Raw genomic sequence first — 20474 nt, 5'->3', positions numbered from 1 at the left:
GACTCAACTACTCTGTAGTATTTTTATCGTTATTATCTATGCCGATAACAGATGATCGGGGCTAAGTAAGAAAATACAGGATTGCATCATGAGCACCTTAGATGCTGTGGAATGAAAATTAGTTAGGAAAAACGTAATACTTAAATGGTTATAATTAAATTAAGTACGCATGATTTCCAGAGAGGAACAAAGATAAGTTTTTAGTGCCAATCGCTTAAAGTTTGACGCGTGTCAATAAAAAACGATAGATAAAATCATTCACAGTCATAACTCAAATACAACTATAAGTTTAACCAGGACCAGTTTCTTCACTATCACATACATTATGCATTGATGACAACATATTTGAATAGCGATATAAATGTTTCGTTCGTAACTTTGGATGCTTTTCTGAAAAAAAAAAAAAAATATGAACGAAGCGTGGTCACACTGGATTTTCTATTCTATTCTATTCAAAAGTCACAACTGACTACAACTGTATTTATGTCGAGGACTGCATACTAAGTGCCTTGCCTCCATTATTTTATATACCGATAGATGGCAGCACCATCACCGGATCGAACAGTTAATGAGAATTTAGAACTAGTCCAAGAGCTAATAGCTACCTGGTACTAGCACCCCCAGAGGTATCGTTTCACTTGGAGGACATTGAGACCACGAGCATATTTAACGTCGCCCAGTCCCCTTTAATGACGACGGTGGGTCTTCGACCAGCGGGGATCGAACCCGAGCCCCTCCGGCACCGAGTCCAATGCCCTACCGATCAGGCTACCACGGCCCCACACTGGATTTTACGTTTTGTTTTTGCGCCAACTTCAAAAATTATGTTTAAAAGCATTATGGATGGTGTTTAAAGAATAAAATTATTTTTCACTTTTTAGAACAATTTTGAAGTCGGTTCTATTTTTTTTTCAAAATTTTAATCGAATTTTATCAAAATTTAATCAAAATTTTGATAGAACGAAGAAACGATTAAAATTTTGATTAAACTTTTTTCTTTTTTACGATTTGTTTTTTTTTTCAAAATCATTTTTCAATCAGTCATTAATTTTTAACTCTTGAAAAGTGAAGGGGCAAGGCACTTTTAATTTTGAAAGTGAGGGGGCAGTTGCCCTAGTGAGAACCACCTATGCATCAGTTAAAAAACGAAATAAAAACACAATTCACAGAAATTCCGTTTTGTACTAAGAAGTTCAAAAACTTCGTTAACACAAAGGTTCATCACAAAGCAAAAAATAGCATAAAAGTCGAAAAAAAGCAAAAAAAAAAAAAAAAAAACAATAAGCATTCCCCACTCCCCTGTTTTGCAATGTTTGGCCCACCGAGATCCCCATATCTAACATTTCTTATCATTTTTTTGAAGACCAAATGTTTGTGCTTCCACTTCTGCAGGACTTACACCTGTAGCTCCTGGAGAAATCTTTTTGTCTCTTTCAATATGAAACGTTCTGTGTATACAAATAGATGGACAAAGAAAAAACCATCTTTTTTTTTTTAATGCAAAAGATCAAACGCCCTCCCCGAAGACGTTCGAATGGGTCTGTTGCAACTTAACTCATGTGGTTGATAACTTTCATCTCTAACAGTCAAATCTTTAGGTTCAGATTCGTTTTTTAACTTTTTTTTCTCCCCCCCCCCCTTTTTTTGAGCAATCACGATTGCTTATTGTTCTCACTTGACCGTCCTTGATGTTGTGTTTCCTTTTTCAGCTTGGACCAGTGGCCTCTGCGGCACCATCGCCCACCGACGTAGCTCCTCTGGTCCTGCGCTCTGTCCCCCAGAATCCACTTCTGCTGGACGGTGGCGTCCATATCCTACACACGCATGCTCATACATGTTCACACTCACACTGGCGCGCCTTAACACACAACACATAAACACGCCTACGTGCACACACCTAAGCCTAGACACACACACTCAACTTTACACACGTAACCAACCAGGAGGAGGGATATGCTTGGGGGGGGGAGCCGTTTCTAGAAACAATAACTCCAATGAGTAGGGTCATGTTGCAACTCGTGATTGCGAAAAACATAATTTGAATTCAAAGTTTCAGAATTCAAATTAGAGTTGATTGGGGGAAGTGGGGGTCACAGGTCTTTTTTTTTTTTTTTTCTTTTTAATGCAGTTATACTAGTCAACATATTGGAGAACGAAATAAAAATTCTCATGCATTAAATCGACCAAAGATGTAAATGTTCTTCACACTACAAAAAATAATTGTTGTTTTGACAGTAATATACTGGTTTTTTTTTTCCTTCAGTTTAATACTGCTCTGCTAAAAAACAGAAAAACTGTAAAACTGTTTTAGATTGCGCAAATCGATGCGCAAAGGGTGTTTCTCTTTATACGGGAAGTTTCAAAGAAAAACGGACGAATTCAACACATCGGCAGCGTCTGCCATGTTTGTTGATAGTTTATTTACTGGGGGAGGCGGGACAACTAAGCTGTAAAGTAGTTCAAGTTAAAGGTACTAGTTATTTTTATTCCTCCCCTTTTCCTTAAAATGTTATATAATTCTTTATCATCGGTACTGTGTGTAAAATAACGGTGTTTATTTTAACATCGTAATTCGTATTCCAATATTCGTTGATGTTGGCTTTGCAATTTATTTTAGTCGCTAAATTGTTGCGATTGCTTTATGAAAAAAATCCTAGTAGTTTTTGTGATTTTGAACATTTTACTGTACTCTGTGATAGTATTGAAACATTTTCTGAAACTCTAATTAGATTAGAAAAGTAATCGACTCCTTTCTTGTTCGAATTTAAAGTTATTAGAACATTAAACTTTTTTTACAATTGTATTTTGTGTAACATCTTCTTTCTTTCTGTTTTTTTTTCTTGTGGTCAGTTTTAAATTCTTTAATAATTTGTACTTGACCAATTAATTTGTACACTTTCGATGATAAATTTTATAATAACAAGCTTCAGATACGTCAGCACCTTTTATATACTGTACATAATTCGTTGAATAAAGAATAAATATAATAAAAACGTGACCGAGAAGCATACAAACAATATCAAGTTTACTGATATTGTTTGCATGTGTTCTGCTGAACAATTTGCTCAGCTGAACACTCTGGAAATATAATACTCTGAAGTCGGAACAACTCAAAATACTCTGAACTCTGGAATCAGCCTTCATACTTATCTATCAAAATTTAAATTAAAATATCCTCAATGAGGCATTCCAAAAAAAAAGCTAATAAAGCTTGACCATGAAAAGAAGGCGGATGACCTTGAAGCGAAACATCATTTCTATCATTTGTAATAGGTAGAATCTGACTGAAAGCACCGAATAGTAATAAGAGGCATGGTCTCCGGGGGGGGGGGGGGGGGCAAACCGGGGTTCTTGCCCCGGGCGGCGGCAACTTCAGGGGGAGGCGGCAAATTCGAGAGCTCCAGACAGGACCATAGAAAGTAGAAGGGCTGTTTCAATGCTTTGATCTTTTCGCCTGCCGCTGGGTCCCTGCTTCCACTGGTAAAACTAGTTTCTGACGTCACGGCGCTGACAACGCGTCAGCCAGGATGGGGAATGTTGCTTTTTCTTCGTAGGGTCACTACAGTTTTAGTACGTCTAATAACCCGCTCTTGTATTCTCATAAAATTATTGTTTCAAGAATGTCAAGTTGTGCTGTTGCGACCTGTAAGAATCATTACAGGAAAATACCGATAATTTATCATGTTTTTCCAAAAGATCCCGGTATTTTAAGAGAATGGCTGCAGAAATGTAAGAGGAATGATAAAGTTAATGTTCAATGCGCAAGGATCTGCAGTATTCATTTCAAAGAAGATGATTATGAACTGGATCTGAAGAATAAACTCCTGGGATTGCCAGAGAAAAAAATTTTGAAGCTGAACGCAGTGCCAAGTCTTTTGTTACCTTCAAATAAATTTAAAGAGATTAGTACGGATAGAGAAGAACGCAAACGGAAAAGAAATATCCGAAAAAGTGCTGTAGAGCGATGAAACATCACAACTCCCCGCAATTAACGAAGAAGCTGATGAGTGCAATTCCTGTTCCAGATTAACAGAAAATAATATAAAGCTTCAGAAAAAGAATGCAATGCTTGAAAATGAATTAAAAGAAATACAGAGACGACATACAAAGAAAAAAAATAATTTGTCATGTTTTCTTCATTTTTAAGCGAGCTTTTTTACACTTATCTCAACAATGAAGAATTATATATTTATTTTTAAGCGAAGCAAGCTCAATACCTAAATTTTTTTAAGAAGACTGTTCTTCAGAAAGCACTCGTAAGCTTCAATGTTTTTAACAGCTTCACTGCAAAAATTAGTTGCAATTTTTTTTGGAAAGAAACGAAGAAAGTACGCGTTTTCTTTAGAATGCATATGTTTTTAGGTTCATCAGTATAACGCTTACTGATATTTATAAATCGAAAACAAGTAAATAAATTTATAAATTTTATAATACAATGGAAAAAAAATCAAATTTTTATCACGCTTCAAAAAAAGGAAAAAGAGATGAAGATTTCTCATACCGTTTACTGAGATCAGTAGTTTAACATTGAATGGGGGAAAATGTTTCAGCGTGATGACGTCACGAGCCAATCGGTTGGGTCCCCGCTTTTTCTCCCGCTTGAAACAGCCCTTCTACTTTCTATGGTCCTGAGTTCCAGAGGCCGAGCACCGGTGTGACCCCCCCTCCCCTTTATGCCCCCTTTCGGCTTCGGGGTTTTTTTTTTTCTTTTTTTTTGCACTTCCGAGACTGTTTGCCTTTGCTTTCTTTTTTCTGCCTTGGAAATATGCACGACTTCCGTTTTTTTTTTTTTTTCTTGCGTCCTCGAACCTGTGCGTCTTCGGCTTTTTACACAAACCTGGACTCCCAAAGGGCTTTGGAAGTACAGGTTGACGCCCTCTTGGGGGACCTAGTCCACCCCTGGGTGCTTCCGGCAGGGAAAATAGGCGCAAGAAACTAAAAAATTTTAAACGATAGGATAAAAATCGCATAGATGGGATTTTTTGCTTTCTCGTGTATTTTGCTGACAATTGAAATTGATTAATAGTCTTTTATTTTTAAAAACAGTTGCATCTTTTCAAAAGATGTCAGTAAAATGAGGTGGTGAGTCAGCAAGCGATTCTTTACACAAGCGTTTTTATGCGAGGAGGGATAAGTAAGCACTTTTAGTGGGACTGAACTGGAACATGTGCATTAGCCGCCTAAATAAGTTTCGTCCTCATAATAAATTAAATAATAATTTACTGAATATTGATTGCTTTCCCGTTGATCAACTTTTGGCTGCTGTTGTAGTCGCCGTCCTACCACCAAAGGCGGTATATTTCAAGGGGCGGCACATTTCATGCTCAAAACCATACAATCGTTTTTCCTTTAAAAATATTCTAACTCACCTTATTATTAGAAACGAGGGGGGGGGGGAGTCTGCAAACTTTGCCGCTGGCATTTACAAGCACCAGCGTATAAACATATGGCTCACCGTCATGGCCACAAAAAGGAGGGAAACAGTGTTGACTGTTGAAAAAAATACTGCTTTGTTCTGTAGTCTTCATTGTGCAACTATAAAATAAGAGTATTTTTAAGATTTAAGTGTAACATTTAACTTAGGTTATAGCTGAATCATCTTGCTAAGAACATTGTCATTGAGAATTTGCTGCTTACTAACAGAAATGCTAAGGATCATATATTGAGATCTTATTTCAAAACATAAACCTTTAACTACATTTTATTGAAAATTGTGCTGTTGGCTTAGACCCATGTCACAATGGTGCAACCAAAGAAGGAGGGGGACGGGCCCCCTTCCCCCATAAGTCTGCGTACAGTTTGTACGGTATTTTTTTGTTCAAAAACATTCCATATTGTTAAAGAAAAGAAACGGACGCGCCTTGGGAAAGCGAAGTAATTTTAATAGGAAAAAAATATTGAATGTTGGGGAGAAATCTGAATTACTTTTAAAAAGAGCCTTAAAAATGTTTATAGTTGCAAATTGTTTATTAGTTAATCGCTGATCACACCTCCTATTGCTCTCATTTTTCCTTCTTCCTCTTTTTTTTTCTTTTTCCTAGACGACCAAAAAATAGGAAAGTCTTCAAAATGCTTTGGAAGCCCCCTCTCCCAGCCAAAGCCATTCAAGAACATCTCAAATTTCGTTTCCAAGGCTGCAATTTCGCAAAATTCCAGGGTAGAACTAACACACCTCGCCTTCTAACAACATCAAAAATCGTTTATGACTGCTTTTTTGGAACTACAATTTTGAATGATTGCCGAGCCCCAAATGTGGTCTACAGTCGAGTTTTTACGACTTCAATTTCCGAAAATTTCCGGACAAGGCCCTCGAACTCCCTTTCTCTAATACCATTCAATTCGCCAAAAATTGGTTTTTTAAAACGACAATTCATTGAGGCGCTTAGCACGCAGTCCCCTTAATATAAAGTGAGCTAATGCTCCCGTAATCTGAAAATGCAAAAACTACAATTCCGAAAGGTGAAGAGCTTTGAACTCCTCTCCCTGTTACCGCTGAATATTGTTTAAAAACTTCGTCTTTTAAGACTTCTATTTCGAAATGTTTTTTTTGGGGATAGCCACAGAGCTCCCTCTTCCCTAACATCATCAAAGTTTGTCGGTAACTTCGTCTTGGAACTTCAATTTCGAAAAATTGGTGGAGGGGGTGAACGATTTCACTCTAGTTTTCAAAAAAAAATAGATGAGAAATAGCCCCTAAGTCCCATCTTACCCCCCCCCCCCTCTTACCCTAACGTCAATAAATATTGCCCATAAGAGCATTTTTAGGACTTCATTTTCTAAAAATTTCCTCTTAAGTCCTCATGAAACTTTCTCCCCATAACATCACCAGAGACACTCTAAACTTGTGTTCGTAGGACTAAAATTTCAAAAAAATTTCCGGGGGAGAACCCCTAGGACCCCCTTTCGCATAGGGAAAATTTTATGTGCGCCCCCCTTTCCCCAAATATTTTCTGGTTGCGTCACTGACAGGTGATTTTTTTTTTCAACAGTAAAAAGGGGGGGGGGGGGGCAAAAAGAACTTAAAGACATTTGCTGCTGATTTTACTGCAATATGTAATTGCTTCAAATGCACCAAACCCTCCTGAACTTGTTGAGCAAATGAAGAAACCTGTATGAAATTCTTTCTCAGAAACTATTATTTCCAGAAGCAATTATCTCACTTCTACTTGCAAAATAACTATCCTCAGTAGGATTAAACTTTTTAGTCCACTGAAATATTAATTAGAATGGCACATGTAGTGCTAAAGAAACTCAGTGATGCAAAAAGGCATTTTTTAGTTAAACAGTGTGCGTAAACAATTTATGATAAAAAAGGAGCAGAAAAAAAAGCATTTTCTGTTTATGTTTAGCCAAGGGACAATAGAATGTGTAGGTAAAAATAAACTTAACGAAAACATTATCATACATGAAGCTGCTATTTTCTCCCGATACGTACTGCTTTCAAAGTTTTCTCTCTTTTTCTCCCTTAATTTTTGTCACGAAACAAATGAAAATAGCAGTTGGATATCAACACTTGTTTATATTACGCGTTTCTTTCTCTTTTATTATTTCTCTGGGAGAGAATTGACTTCAGTTATTTTGTAGTTCATTATTGTTTGTGCCCAAAGTACTTTATTTAGCATTATCGATTTTTAGATGAAATTCTTTGAGTTTTGCCCGCAGATGCCTATTCTACACATTTTTAAGCCCTTTAAAAATGGCCTTAAATAATCATAAGTCCTTCTTTTTTCACACGTTTACTTTTAATACGTCACATTTCATTTGTATCATGCACTAAAAGCTTTGCCTGAAAAGTTACCGAACCGAATCGGAATAAACGTGAGAACTATTTTGGGGAAAGTTGGGTAATGACGCTCAGCGGGCAATCGCCAATACCCAAATATCACGCTTAATACGAAATCACGGCTGATGCGAACATTTTGTTCGATTAAGTTTGGTTCGCTATCTAATTACATTAAAAACTTCCTGTATTATACGTACATTAAATTGAAAGTATCGGTTAAAACGAACAAAAAATTTCTGTCCTCTTTACTTAAAATGTTTGTGGTTGAATACTGTAATTTTATTTATTTATTTATTTGTTTATTTTTTTGAAACTATTCATCATTTTGTGAATACGTAGTAGAAATTCCATTGTGTATCAAGAAGAAAATCCTCATATATATATATATATATATATATATATATATATATATATATATATATAAATGAATGTTTGTCTGTATGTCATCCATGAACTCAAAAACTACCCGGCAGATTTGGCTGAAACTTTCACCGTTTGTTATTTTTGGTACTGGGAATGTTTATAGACCAGTTCGAAAAAAATCCGCGATCGATAGTTCCTTTTTTTATTCCAATTTAAGTCACAATCCATTGGATAAATACGAATAAAATTATCGGCTGCAGAAATTAATTCGCGTGAAAGATCTCATTGATAAGAAGTTAGCTGTTGCCATTTTTCTTGAGTTTGAAACAAATAAATTCTTTCTTTATTGTTTTATTGCTTTTCATGCAACGGGGGGATTTAAAACTTTTTCTATTTGATATTTTTAGCGACTGATTGATCTTGCAAACTGCGTGAGTACAAAATTTGAGTATAGTCACGGCTTCACTTGATACCTGGACCGATTATTATGAAAATTGCTATATATATATGTATTTTTCCACGGAGAAGGTGCATAATATGCTCATTGAAGCCACTCGCCACCAGGTGGCATTGCAGAGTAGCAACTTCTACCCCGTTCAACCGATTGTCTTGAAAATCAGTATAATGATGTATTTTTTTGTTAGCGTAGCAACGCGCGTCGGGTACAGCTAGTATATATATATATATATATATATATATATATATATATATATATATATATATATATATATATATATATATATCAGGCTTGAAGTAATCGCCGATTACATAATCGTAATCTGTCAATGGGACACTCGTAATCTTGTAATCGTAATTTTAATCAAGTATTTCTTGCACAATCGTAATTGTAATCTAAGTTTAGATAATCGTAATTTTGTTCCGTAATCGTGTAATCCCGACTTGCTGAAAGTGAAAACTTTCAAGTTGTGTCTCTACAATGTTATGCAGACGATGGGATCTGGACTGAGGAAAAGATAAGACTTCAATAGAAACGTACAAAGGACTAGACAGCAGGGCCTTTAGGCCCTGCTGTTCTGCTGTTAAGTGCTCGTTAGCGAAGGGTCATAAACAAGCCACATCTTAAAAGTAGTTTGCGGGTTTTGTACCTTGTAGGCAGGGCTTCCGAATAGGTGTCATTGACAGGAACGCGTCACCAAGTTGGATTGGTCATCAATTTTCCTTTTCATCTGTGAATGACAAACAAACAAGCGGAGCTACCGCCTCGGAAAGAGAACAATATCAACAGTGCTGTACGAACACATGCTTTCGTTTCGAGAAAGTTCTAAAAAACAGTTATATGCCTTTGGTGTTTTTTTTTTTATTTTTATTTTTTACTTTCATTAGCGGAAGAGGAGGAATTTTGTCAAAAGAAGAGCGAATTTGGATTTGCACTTCAGTGCTCATTCACGCGTATTATCTTAGCGGTTCTTTGATTTTTGTGATGACATCACTCTGGTAAATGATTTTTTAAAATATTTTCACATCTAATTTTACGCTTTATATTTTAATGCTGATAATTTTTAATAGGTACATAAAGGAAAAAAGTTTGCATTTAAAGATTTTAAAAACATTTGTTTTAACGTCTATGAATTATTTTTAAATGTTAATTATCGTTTTGTGCTTAGAATATTGTCAATATATGCCTTTTGAATTTTAGTTTGTTTTACATTCATGTTTTTTGAGGAAATAAAAGCACTTCAGTGTTCTTTAAAAACTGAGATATAAAAATATTATTATAAAATGCTTATGCATGTGGGGAAAAAAAATAATGCCTGGAAATCATAGCAAAACTTATTATACTCATTTTTACTTTTCAAAGTGCTTTCCAATTATATTGCTTTAAGAGTGTTCAAGCACCATCTTGAGGACCTCCTGACCAAAAATTTGCAAAAATCGAATACGACAGTAAAAAAGCTGTTGTCAGCACTAACTTCTAGAATGAATCACTATGAAGAATCGGAAGTATTTCAAGTGGCTTCATTTTTGACCCAAGGTTCAAATGCAACTGGTACGATTCATGCACAAAAAATAAAATAAAAGAAATTATCAAGGAAGAAATAATAAAGTCTAACAAAGACTGTCATAACATTTGCATTGAATCAGAAGCCAAGGACACAAAAGATGTGTCCCCAAAACAGCCTGCAAAAAAAGGGAACTAGTTCGCATTTTTAGAAAACCAGCCAGCACTTACACCAATATTCATGTATACCCTTGACTGAGCAAAATTGCTCCCAAGTACTTGTCAATTTGTGCATCATCTGCGCCAGTTGAGCGGTTATTCAGTATTGCCGGAAAGTTTTATACCTCACAGAGAATGATGATGAAACGTGATACATTTAAAGCATTGATATTATCAAAATGCAATAAAAAATTGTTTCTATTGCATTATTTAATTTTGAACATTTATTTTCCTATCATTTATTTATACTATTAGAATATGTTTTAATACTATGCATGTTTTGCAAAATTAAATACAAATGTTTTTTTTTTTCAAAAAATAGGTTGAATTAAATAATATTATAGCAAATTGTAAAGAACAGAATGTAGAAATATAGTACATAAATTTTAGAAACTGTATTGGTTGTATGAAAAATAATAATGAAAATTTAAATCATGTACAAAATGCATTATGATGGGGCAAGTCATTTGGATATGGGACACCTAATTACCTGTGCAGGATATATGGTCAAAATAGTTATGTAGCATTTAAAAGCTCAATCAAAAATCATAATTTTTTAACTAGGACATTGTTGCCGCAAAATAATAATGAGAATAATATAGTATATGCGTGCATGTATTTTCCTCTCACGAGTCTGTAATCGTAATCAAAATCGTAATCGGCACATCGTAATTGTAATCGATTACATTTTTGACATAATCTAATCGTTGCTGTAATTGTAATTACGTTTTGGCAGAGGATTATAATCGTAATCGTAATTGTAATCTCCTATTTTTCGAGCTGATAATCATAATCGTAATCGATTACATTTTCTCGTATTCAACTCCAAGCCTGATATATATACAGGGGCGGCAAATAGGGGGGTCAAGAGGGGGCAATCGCACCCCCAAATTTTTTGCGCAGAATGGTAAAAAATGGGTGAATTCAATTTATGAAAGTCGCAATTCAATGTTTATTTAAAAAAATCTCGCTGGTTCTCAGAAACTATTTGATGAAACTCGACATATTCCCAGACTATAAAAAGTGTTTTTCGTTATTTGGATGATGACTTAGAAATTCATGAAGTATTTTCCGGCATTTTCAGAACATAGAAAACTGATAGAGAACCATGGTTAATGTTAACTAAAGAAGACATTTTCTCATATAGGCTAAATATTTCATACTTGTGTGCCCAGAGTAACGATGGTATGTCTGATATGAAAGGCTCATCTTCAAAGATCCACCTACATGCTCCACAAGATATGCCAAGAATATAATATGAAGATCTCAATCCCGAAAACTAAAACAATGGCATTTAGGGGTAAAGAGCCAATTAGAAGTAAAATTGTTATTGATAATAGAATTATTGAACAGGTGAAGCACTTCAACTACCTAGGATGTGACATCACCTTTGACCACGACAATGATGTCCAAAACAAACTACATAGGTTTGAACATATATGTGGAACTCTTACAAGAACCCTAATGGGAAAAACGAGAAAGGAAACACAACTGAAGTTCTATAAGGTTATGGCAGTGCCAATCTTACTATACGGCTCTGAAACATGGACTTTGAACAGTCAAGAAACTAGTTGAATTCAAGCAGCAGAGATGAAGTATTTGCGATCACTGAAGAACTGCACTATCCTAGATAAAATAAGGAATGAATCTGTTCGAAGGGAATTACAGATATTCAGTCTCAATGAAAAAATTGCGGAATATCGTAACGATTGGAAAAACCATGTTCGACGTATGACACGAGGGAGACTTCCAAGAGCAGCCTTTTATTACAGACCAAGGGGCAAACGAGACCGTAGTAGGCCCAGGAAGCGGTGAGGCGACCAAGAAGCCGGAACAGGCTTTTTGCCTAATCCTTGAAGAAGAAGAATGAGAAAAAAATTCAAACGAAGTCATAGATGCTGAAGGGCATGAACCTTTTCATCATCTTTTATGTTTAGCTGTACTGGCAAAACAGCACGTCACTGGGTACTGAACACTGATAGATTAGTTACATGATTCCCTGCCTCTTCTGAATTCTAAAACTCATGCATTAAAACTTTTCCAAAAGGTATAAAACTTTAGTATCGAGTTGTTTTGTATAACAACTTATTAGAAAGTGATTAAAATTTTTAATTGTTTCTAAACACTAATTTTTAGTCATATTATACCGATTTTATGACCACTTCCTGTTAGCTAATGTGTGTTTGGGACCGCACTGTGGTAATATATATTTAAGAAACTTGACCCCCCGAATGAAATGCTGAAATGCCGCCCCTGTATATATATATATATATATATATATATATATATATATATATATATATATATATATATATATATATATATATATATATATATATATATATATATATATATATATATATATATATATTTGATAGCAATATAAGGATTGAACACGAAAGAAAAATTCTTTTAAAAGAAGGAAAAATTAAAAAATCCCAAAATACCCTGGGGCCTCATCAGGGGGTACTCCCCAAGGGTAAAGAAAAACCATGAGATGTTTCGTGAGTGCTGCTGGCGAAAATGCCTAAAAAAGCAGCACTAGTCCCCGACATCTCACAAAACAAGCAGTTGGGGTACTGAAAGCCCAGAATATCAGCATGACATGAAATACAAACATTGAATATTTTACAAACGAAAAATACAAGTTTACAAACGAAAACTACAAACTTGTATTTTTCGTTTGTAAAAGGTTCAATGTTTGTATCTCATGTCATGCTGATATTCTGGACAAATGTGTTGTCTACCAGTATCATAGAGCGGCCTGTGACGCCTATTGAACTGAGTAGTGAAGTTCATTTTGGTTGACTTGTCCAGATTATAAATACAATATATGATAGTGTTTCTTTATATATATGTATATATATATATATATATATATATATATATATATATATATATATATATATATATATAAAATGAATGTTTGTCTGTATGTCATTCATGAACTCAAAAACTACCCGGCAGAACTACCCGGCAGTGATCCGGTAACTTAACTGTTTTACTAGTAAGATTGTCATTTTAGGGGAATGAATAAACGAAAAAAAAGGTCAACAATGAACGCTATGTCTGGAGTTTAGAGTTAATCCACTGGAGGTCTCCACTAAGGGTTAAAATGTAAACTATCAAAATATCACGAAACAGCCAATTCCTTCGTTCAAATGTAGAAACGATTTTAACCCGTCATATCATGACAGGCGATTTTCTAGCATTAAATATTTCGCGCAGAAAATAAGACCCGCACATTTATTTATCTGTGGAAGTTTCAATTCACTCGAAGATAAAACTGTTCATCTTCCATTGTGGATTACACCTATTCCGCGATTGTGGATTATCATCATCCTTTTTCAATATTTTCCAAAAACATTCACTTATAAGAAATAATTGATTTTTTTCTGAATATTTGAATAAATTATGTGTATTAGTAGTAATATTTTTTAAATATAGCTAAGCATTCCATCGTTTTTTCACAGTATCATTCATTCACGGTTGTTACGAGTAACGGCTAATACGAACAAATTTGATGAGTTTTTACATTTCGTATTAATCAAGTTCAACTGTAGAATTAAACAATCGCTATCTATTCAGGGGCGTGCACAGGGGGAGGGGGAGAAGGGACACCTGTTGGTCCGAGCCCCCGCCGGGGGATGACAGACTCCGACCATTCGGGATTTAAGTCTTTAACTCCAACTCTGATTTTTTTTACCCCAAAATCAGCCCGACTCCACAGGACTTTCCGAGTCCACATCCATGGCAGATTGCAAACTTGGAGGGAAAATGACCGACTCCGACTCTTGGATCCCAACTCTAAATTTGACACCTTTTCCCCAAAATCAGTCCTACTCCGACTCCGCAGCCCTGATAAGTACTGACTGAGAGAGTTTTCATTTTGCTCTCTGCTTAACTTTAATGGCCTGTTTTTAGATTAAGCTTTTCAACATTAATTCTGCTTTTCATAGAATGCTCCCCCCCCCTCCCACACACAAGTGACATAGGGTGTATGTAGAACATAAGGGTCCCGCGTAATGAACCTGGACTTGAATCGTGGTCAGGCTATGGATGTTATTCATTGCTGTAGCACTTCCAATCATGCCCCAGTGATTCGGACCCTACTTTAACAGTGTCCTGGCACTATTTCATCGAATTTTCATGTTATATTTTGTTCGTGTTTTTTCCTAAAATTATTTTAATCTTTTGTTTAAAGGCATATTATTTCAGTGTAATGCATGATTTTTTTTTTTTTTTTTTCATTTGACTGTTGTTTACTCGTTTTATACAAAGGAATCCCGTTTTGATTATTTCAACCACACCAAGACTGCACAACAAAATTAAAAAGGTATTCATCTGATTGTTAGAATAAGCCGTTCTTGTAATGAATGTATTACGGTGACGGAAAGTTGTTTTTTACTTTCCAGCAAATCATTTTTTACCAAGTTTTTATTATTAGTGATATAATGTCCCTCATAGAATATTGCTAAATAGGTAGCGCTGCAAACTGAAAATATTTTACGATTTCACTTTGCCCCACATTCCCCTCGTTTCCAAGGGACGAAATAGTGATTTAATAAAAGCTACCTATGTCGATAAAAATCGAAACATTTTGCATATCAGATCACTTTTCAAGCATATTATCGCATAGCGATGTGAATAAAGGGAAATCAGGTAGTGCAATGTTGGGTCAGCACGGTGGATTAGGCAAACCACCGAAGTTTATTTATTTATTATTTTTTTTTTTACGGTTCGTCTTGAGCAGTGTGGTCATGCATAAAAATGTTTCAATATATACTCGCCTGACATTGTATTATCTGATTTCCTGTTGCTCCGACCGCTATAGTAGAGAGGGGAATGCGGGCAAGTGAAATGTTTATAAGATAGCTTACCTTTTTTTAAAATGAAGAAATTGGAAATTGGCTTTGAAAAGTGCTGGACATACAGAAAGAAAAAAAAATATTTTCTAACAAACTTGAATTGAAATATTATTTTTCACGTTTGGCAGGATATTTGTACATTACGAAAAAGGTGGAAATTTTTCACTTTGCTCCATGTATGAGGCCAAGTGAAAAAAAATTTCTCATGAAATAGTTTCGACTATTAAAAATATTTTTTGTCAAATGAATGAAAAAAAAAAACAGAAATAAATGAATAAATCAATAAATAATGCAACAATAAGCAAATAAATTGATTAATTAATTAATTTAACGTGAGAGAAAAAAATAAATGAGTAAATAAAATAATGAACAAATAAGAGAATGAATCACGGAAGAGAGAAATGTAAATGAATTAATTAGTAACTGAATATTTAAGTGATTTAATAAATGAACGAATAAATAAACGAAATGAATTATTTCACTTCACAGCATTCACTTTATCCTACGTGCGTACGTGCGCTTGACAAATTTTATTAAAATTTTAAAATCAAAACATGTCTAATAATAAACTAAACATGAAACTAAACATCCACTGAACATGAGTTGATATCAATTAATGTTGAAAATGTTGTTTGCAAAAACTTTATTATTTTACAATAAGAAAATTATTTTGATAAGTCAAAAAATATTACAGTGAAATAATTTGAAGCAAATTTTGAAAATGACTTGTTTTATTATATACCTTGATCTTTAAAGCTATTTATTTTTTGACTGGAATCAATTGTATGTTTCAGGACATAGTTAAAATATTGCTAAATTTGTAGCGCAGCAAACTGAAAATATTTTACGATTTCACTTAGCCAACTATTTCTCTTTAAACCACATTACCCTAAGTTCCAGTGGACAAAACCTGAAAATATAGCTAATATCTAAAATGCTAGTTCCAGATATTTTGCTTCAAAACCAGTTGAATTTTATTGATCCAAGATAGAAAATTTGCACACTAAAAAGCAAAAACATACGATAGTGAAGGTAGTTACATCATTGGTTAAAAATAACTCTTGATTTAAAAAAAAATATATATTTGTTTAAAAAAAACGGGATTACTTTCTGATCAACCTAATACTTCATCAAATGAGAATTACCATCATGGCCTTAAAATCATTTCTTAGTCAATTATTGTCTGATGTATTAATGCGCCTGCGGCTTTGAATTTTCATTGCATACGCTATAAGGGTATTATTCTGATTTTTTTTTTTTTTTATTGTCTCAGAAATTGTACAATCTTTTCCACTTAACTGTTTTACACGTTTTTCTACTACTAAAATACTTATTTTAATGCAAGATGTTTTTTATTTTTTTCAATACATTTTTAACTTTTTATTTCAGAACCAATAATTCGTTGTTAAGATCATGAAATCATAATTGCTGCTAATTTTAAAAAATCGCCTTCTTATAGTATGTAAATATGTGTATAAATCCGAACTGAAAAACTTAATCCATTCCTCAAATGGTCTCTGAGGTAAAGGTTCATCGATAGGAATAGTTCAACACTGGCAAAGATACACGGGTCATATCACTCTTAAACTGTAGGTCCTTCAGCGGGATACTTTCTTCTTGAAAATAAAATGTTTACCTTTCTGCGAAAAATTAAAAACGTTCCAACTAAGTTAATTAAAGATAGCATTAAAAGTTCGATGAACGTGTTTCGGGGTTACTTGGAATCTCTTTTTCAATGCAAAGGAATGAGCCAATTAATAAAGATGACGAGTTTTTGTAGTATATTTTTTCATCCATAATCACGTTTTTCGCATTAAAAAAAAAGTTCATTGCTGATTCGAAACACGTGTCTGCAACTTTAAATGCTATTTGAAAATTTTACTTCGTGGTAATGTTTTTAACATAAAAATAAAAAGTGCACAAGGTAGTTGAACATTGTGTTACAACCATAGGCCATTTGATTAACCCAAGCCGCGAATTTGGACTTAGCTGAAAACAATTCATACAGATGTGCTTCGCCTGGTTGAAGTTTCGGACAAATTTTTCCTTTTGCAGAAAAATCCACACGAGAAAATCAAATTATTATTATTTATTTTTTTAATGTTCATGAGATAATTCATGTTTTAGCTGGTTCAAACGAAAAGTGAACTTAAAACTCCAAAAAAAAAAAAAGAGTAAAAAGGCTCAAATTGGGAGTTTCGGATAAACGCTTTGAGATGCACTCGCCCATGCTTCAAACTAATTTTGTGCTAGAGTAAATTTTACTAAATTTCATAAAAACCGGCCGAATGGTCTTGGCTCTATGCGGGTGACAAACAGATACTCATATAACATACTTTTCGCTTTATTGCAAGTAAAGAAGATCTTATATAATCAAAATAATATATTATATACATATATTACTGACAAATTTAAAAAATATATTCTTTTTACAATAGGAAGGAAACTACTACAAAGGAAATAATTTAAAGACACTTAAATTTAATTTTTAAACTGGTGTTACTTTTGTTTCTTGAAAAGAAAAAAAAATCAAGGAATAAAACTTCTGGGGGAAAACGCAGTAGCGGGCTCTTACTTTGGCAACGCAATACAGCAAGAAAAATGATGAAAAAAGTATTTTGCTCTTGTATGTTTTGCGTATTAAACATGAATCATTGATGATGTGTTTATCATCTTAATGAAATAATAAAAGGATGAAGCATTCATTACATCAAGTAGACTGTACTTTCAGCATTTTCAAGAAAATTCATAAAACGCGCATTTGCAAAAAAAAAAAAAAAAAAAGAAACACAAAAAAAAAAAAAAAAAAAAAAAAACACTGGTCGTAAATGCACATCCGTGCAAGATGCGCTACCGCAGGCGATTATGTTTTATTTATTCTTCTTATTCACATAGTATTTATTTATTTTGACTCCTTAAAATTTACAAAATTTATTCTGGATAACTTTTACTCGAAACACGTTTCTTACCAAATTGTCTTTCCCAATATTTTTGTAGTAAAATTCATTTGGAATAATAAATATTTTAGTTAGAGGGCAGGGAAAAGCATAATAATTTGCAAGAAATGCGAGCATATTTGATATGCAGAAATGAAAATTTTTTAAAAAATAATGATATTTATAAAGGATATAATGAATGATCAAAAAATAATTTTTTGAGCACAGCAGCAAGATTTCGGATGCAAAGAAAGCTTAATCCTTTTTCTTTTCTTTTTTTTTTCCAAGCTAATATTGTTTACAAACCGAAAAAAAGAAGCACTTACTTCGGCCTCTTCCATAGAATTATGAGTAGCTTTTGTGTTTCATTCATAGATCCTAACCTTCTGAATACATGAAATATAAGCGGATTTGATAATCAACGAGTGGAAAAGGTTTTAAATAATAAAAATGATTTAAAAAAAACATTCTAAGCTAAGCACTAGGAATTCTAAAACAAATCAAGTTTAATGCTGTAAATTTTTTGAGCTTATAATGCTTGCATTTTATCTTGCATAATTCCTTTTCAGAAACTGAAAAATGGAAGACTTACTTCTGCCTCTTCCATACTCAGAATTATGAGTAGCTTTTGTAGAATTCGCATATCCCAAGCTTCTGCATACGATACTCGCTTCACGAATGTCCCACTCGTCATCACAGATTGATCCCCATTGACCTACGTGAAAAATTTCCACATTTCCTTCATAGGACGATTTTCCACCTACCAGACGAAGAGTCCCTTCATTGACACCAACTGCTTGTCTACGGTTCTGCCTACTTCGTGGGCCACAACGGATTAAATTCAGAGAAAATAAAGCTGTCAAGCAACAACATATGAAATGAAACGGACTCATATTTCACAGTTCAAAAGCTTCAGAAAAGAATAATATCTGTAGGAAATTCAAAAAACACCTGGTAAATTGTATTACTGTGTGGTTTCTCTATGCTATCTTCTAGTGTTTGGCGATTACAGTCTGTACATTAGAGTTAATTTTAATAATAGAGTATGATTAATCATTTATGTTTCAATCACTTCATGGAACACTTCCTACTTCTTCATTGATGATTATTGTATATTTATCGCTGTCACTTTACTGAATCACTTCCTAGCACTTCTTCCTGCAATTGACTTTGAAAAGATCATTCGCCAAATAACTCAAACATAAAATTTACTTTCAAACACTAATTTTTTATAAGACGTATACGTATCCGTTGTGAATTTCACGAATAATGTCACACTCTGCAAGGAAATCTAAAATCCGATTTAGAATCGTTGCAATTCAGTTCTTGAAAATCAGACTTCACTGACTCGTAATTCACTTGCTGAAGACGAAGTTTCAAAAGACTAGTTACTTCTGGAAGATATACTGTTACGCAAGATTTAGGTAACTAGTAACTCATTTGCAGCAGCAGCAGTTTTCGAAAAGTAGCAACACATATCCGGAACACAATAACATCAGTTCATTAAGACCAGTTGTCCAGTTCCGAAAAGCAATACAAAGTCAGTTTCAAATGACTAGTGTCTTCCTCCTGGAACACGATAAATCATCTTTTTTAGAGGACTATGGATTTCCTTCTTTTTAGTATACAATACAGCATCATTTTGGGAACAGGGATTCACCTCTAGAATATGCGAAAAAAGTATGGTTTTGCAGCAAAGCAAAAATGATTTAAATTTTCATACTCTATTATAAGGCAACTATTAACTCTTTTATGTCATGTTCCGGTGGCTGACAAAAGTTTTGTACAGTCGTTAACTATTCTATAACATAAGTTCCAAATCAGTAATGTCCAAAAGAAAGTATCCTCTCTTTGTAATCCATCTGCTAAGAAATGATTTATGCCAACCGTAGAACTTATAAATGAACGGAATGCAGAATATAACCTTTGCAGACAAATTTTTGTCATCTGGAAAAATACATTTTAAAAGAGCAAGTAAAAATTGTTATTTTTTTGTTTTGTTTTTTTCGTTGGCCGTCAAAACGTGCTTCCGCTGGGAATGCGACAAACGTGCATTACAATACTTTTGAAAAATGCGAACTTGATATAATCCTAGAAAAGACCTAGTGAGAGGCAGCCTTGTTTACTAGCTCTGTCAAAATTGAGGGAAATCTTTTTTCTGACTTTCCGCCATTGGTTCCATCGTTCAAGAGAAAAAGAAATCGAGGTTGCCAGTTTAAGAACTTTTTATGTCGCCAACAGATGCCAAATCTACGGTTCTTATTTCCGCTAAGATATGTTTTAATTATGACTAGAATTAAAATTGAGTTAACTAAGATTTTTAAGTGTCCAATGACTTTTGTTAA

At 34.0% G+C, this 20474-nt stretch overlaps 1 protein-coding gene across 1 annotated transcript in view; it reads right to left on the bottom strand.

Annotated features, from left to right (window-relative positions):
* The window catches only part of LOC129218145 (lysyl oxidase homolog 3B-like), a 56276-nt gene extending 36008 nt beyond the window's left edge, over positions 1-20268 (bottom strand). The window contains exon 1 of the mRNA XM_054852358.1: positions 18722-20268. Coding sequence (XP_054708333.1) covers positions 18722-19022 — 301 coding nt within the window. The 5' untranslated portion in view covers positions 19023-20268. The remainder of the gene's footprint in view (positions 1-18721) is intronic.
* Positions 20269-20474: the final 206 nt, after the last annotated feature.

Source organism: Uloborus diversus, chromosome 3 (genome assembly GCF_026930045.1).
Source record: "Uloborus diversus isolate 005 chromosome 3, Udiv.v.3.1, whole genome shotgun sequence".
NCBI lineage: Eukaryota > Metazoa > Arthropoda > Arachnida > Araneae > Uloboridae > Uloborus > Uloborus diversus.
Note: the sequence above shows the minus strand (reverse complement) of the source record. Positions and strands in the feature narration are given on the sequence as shown.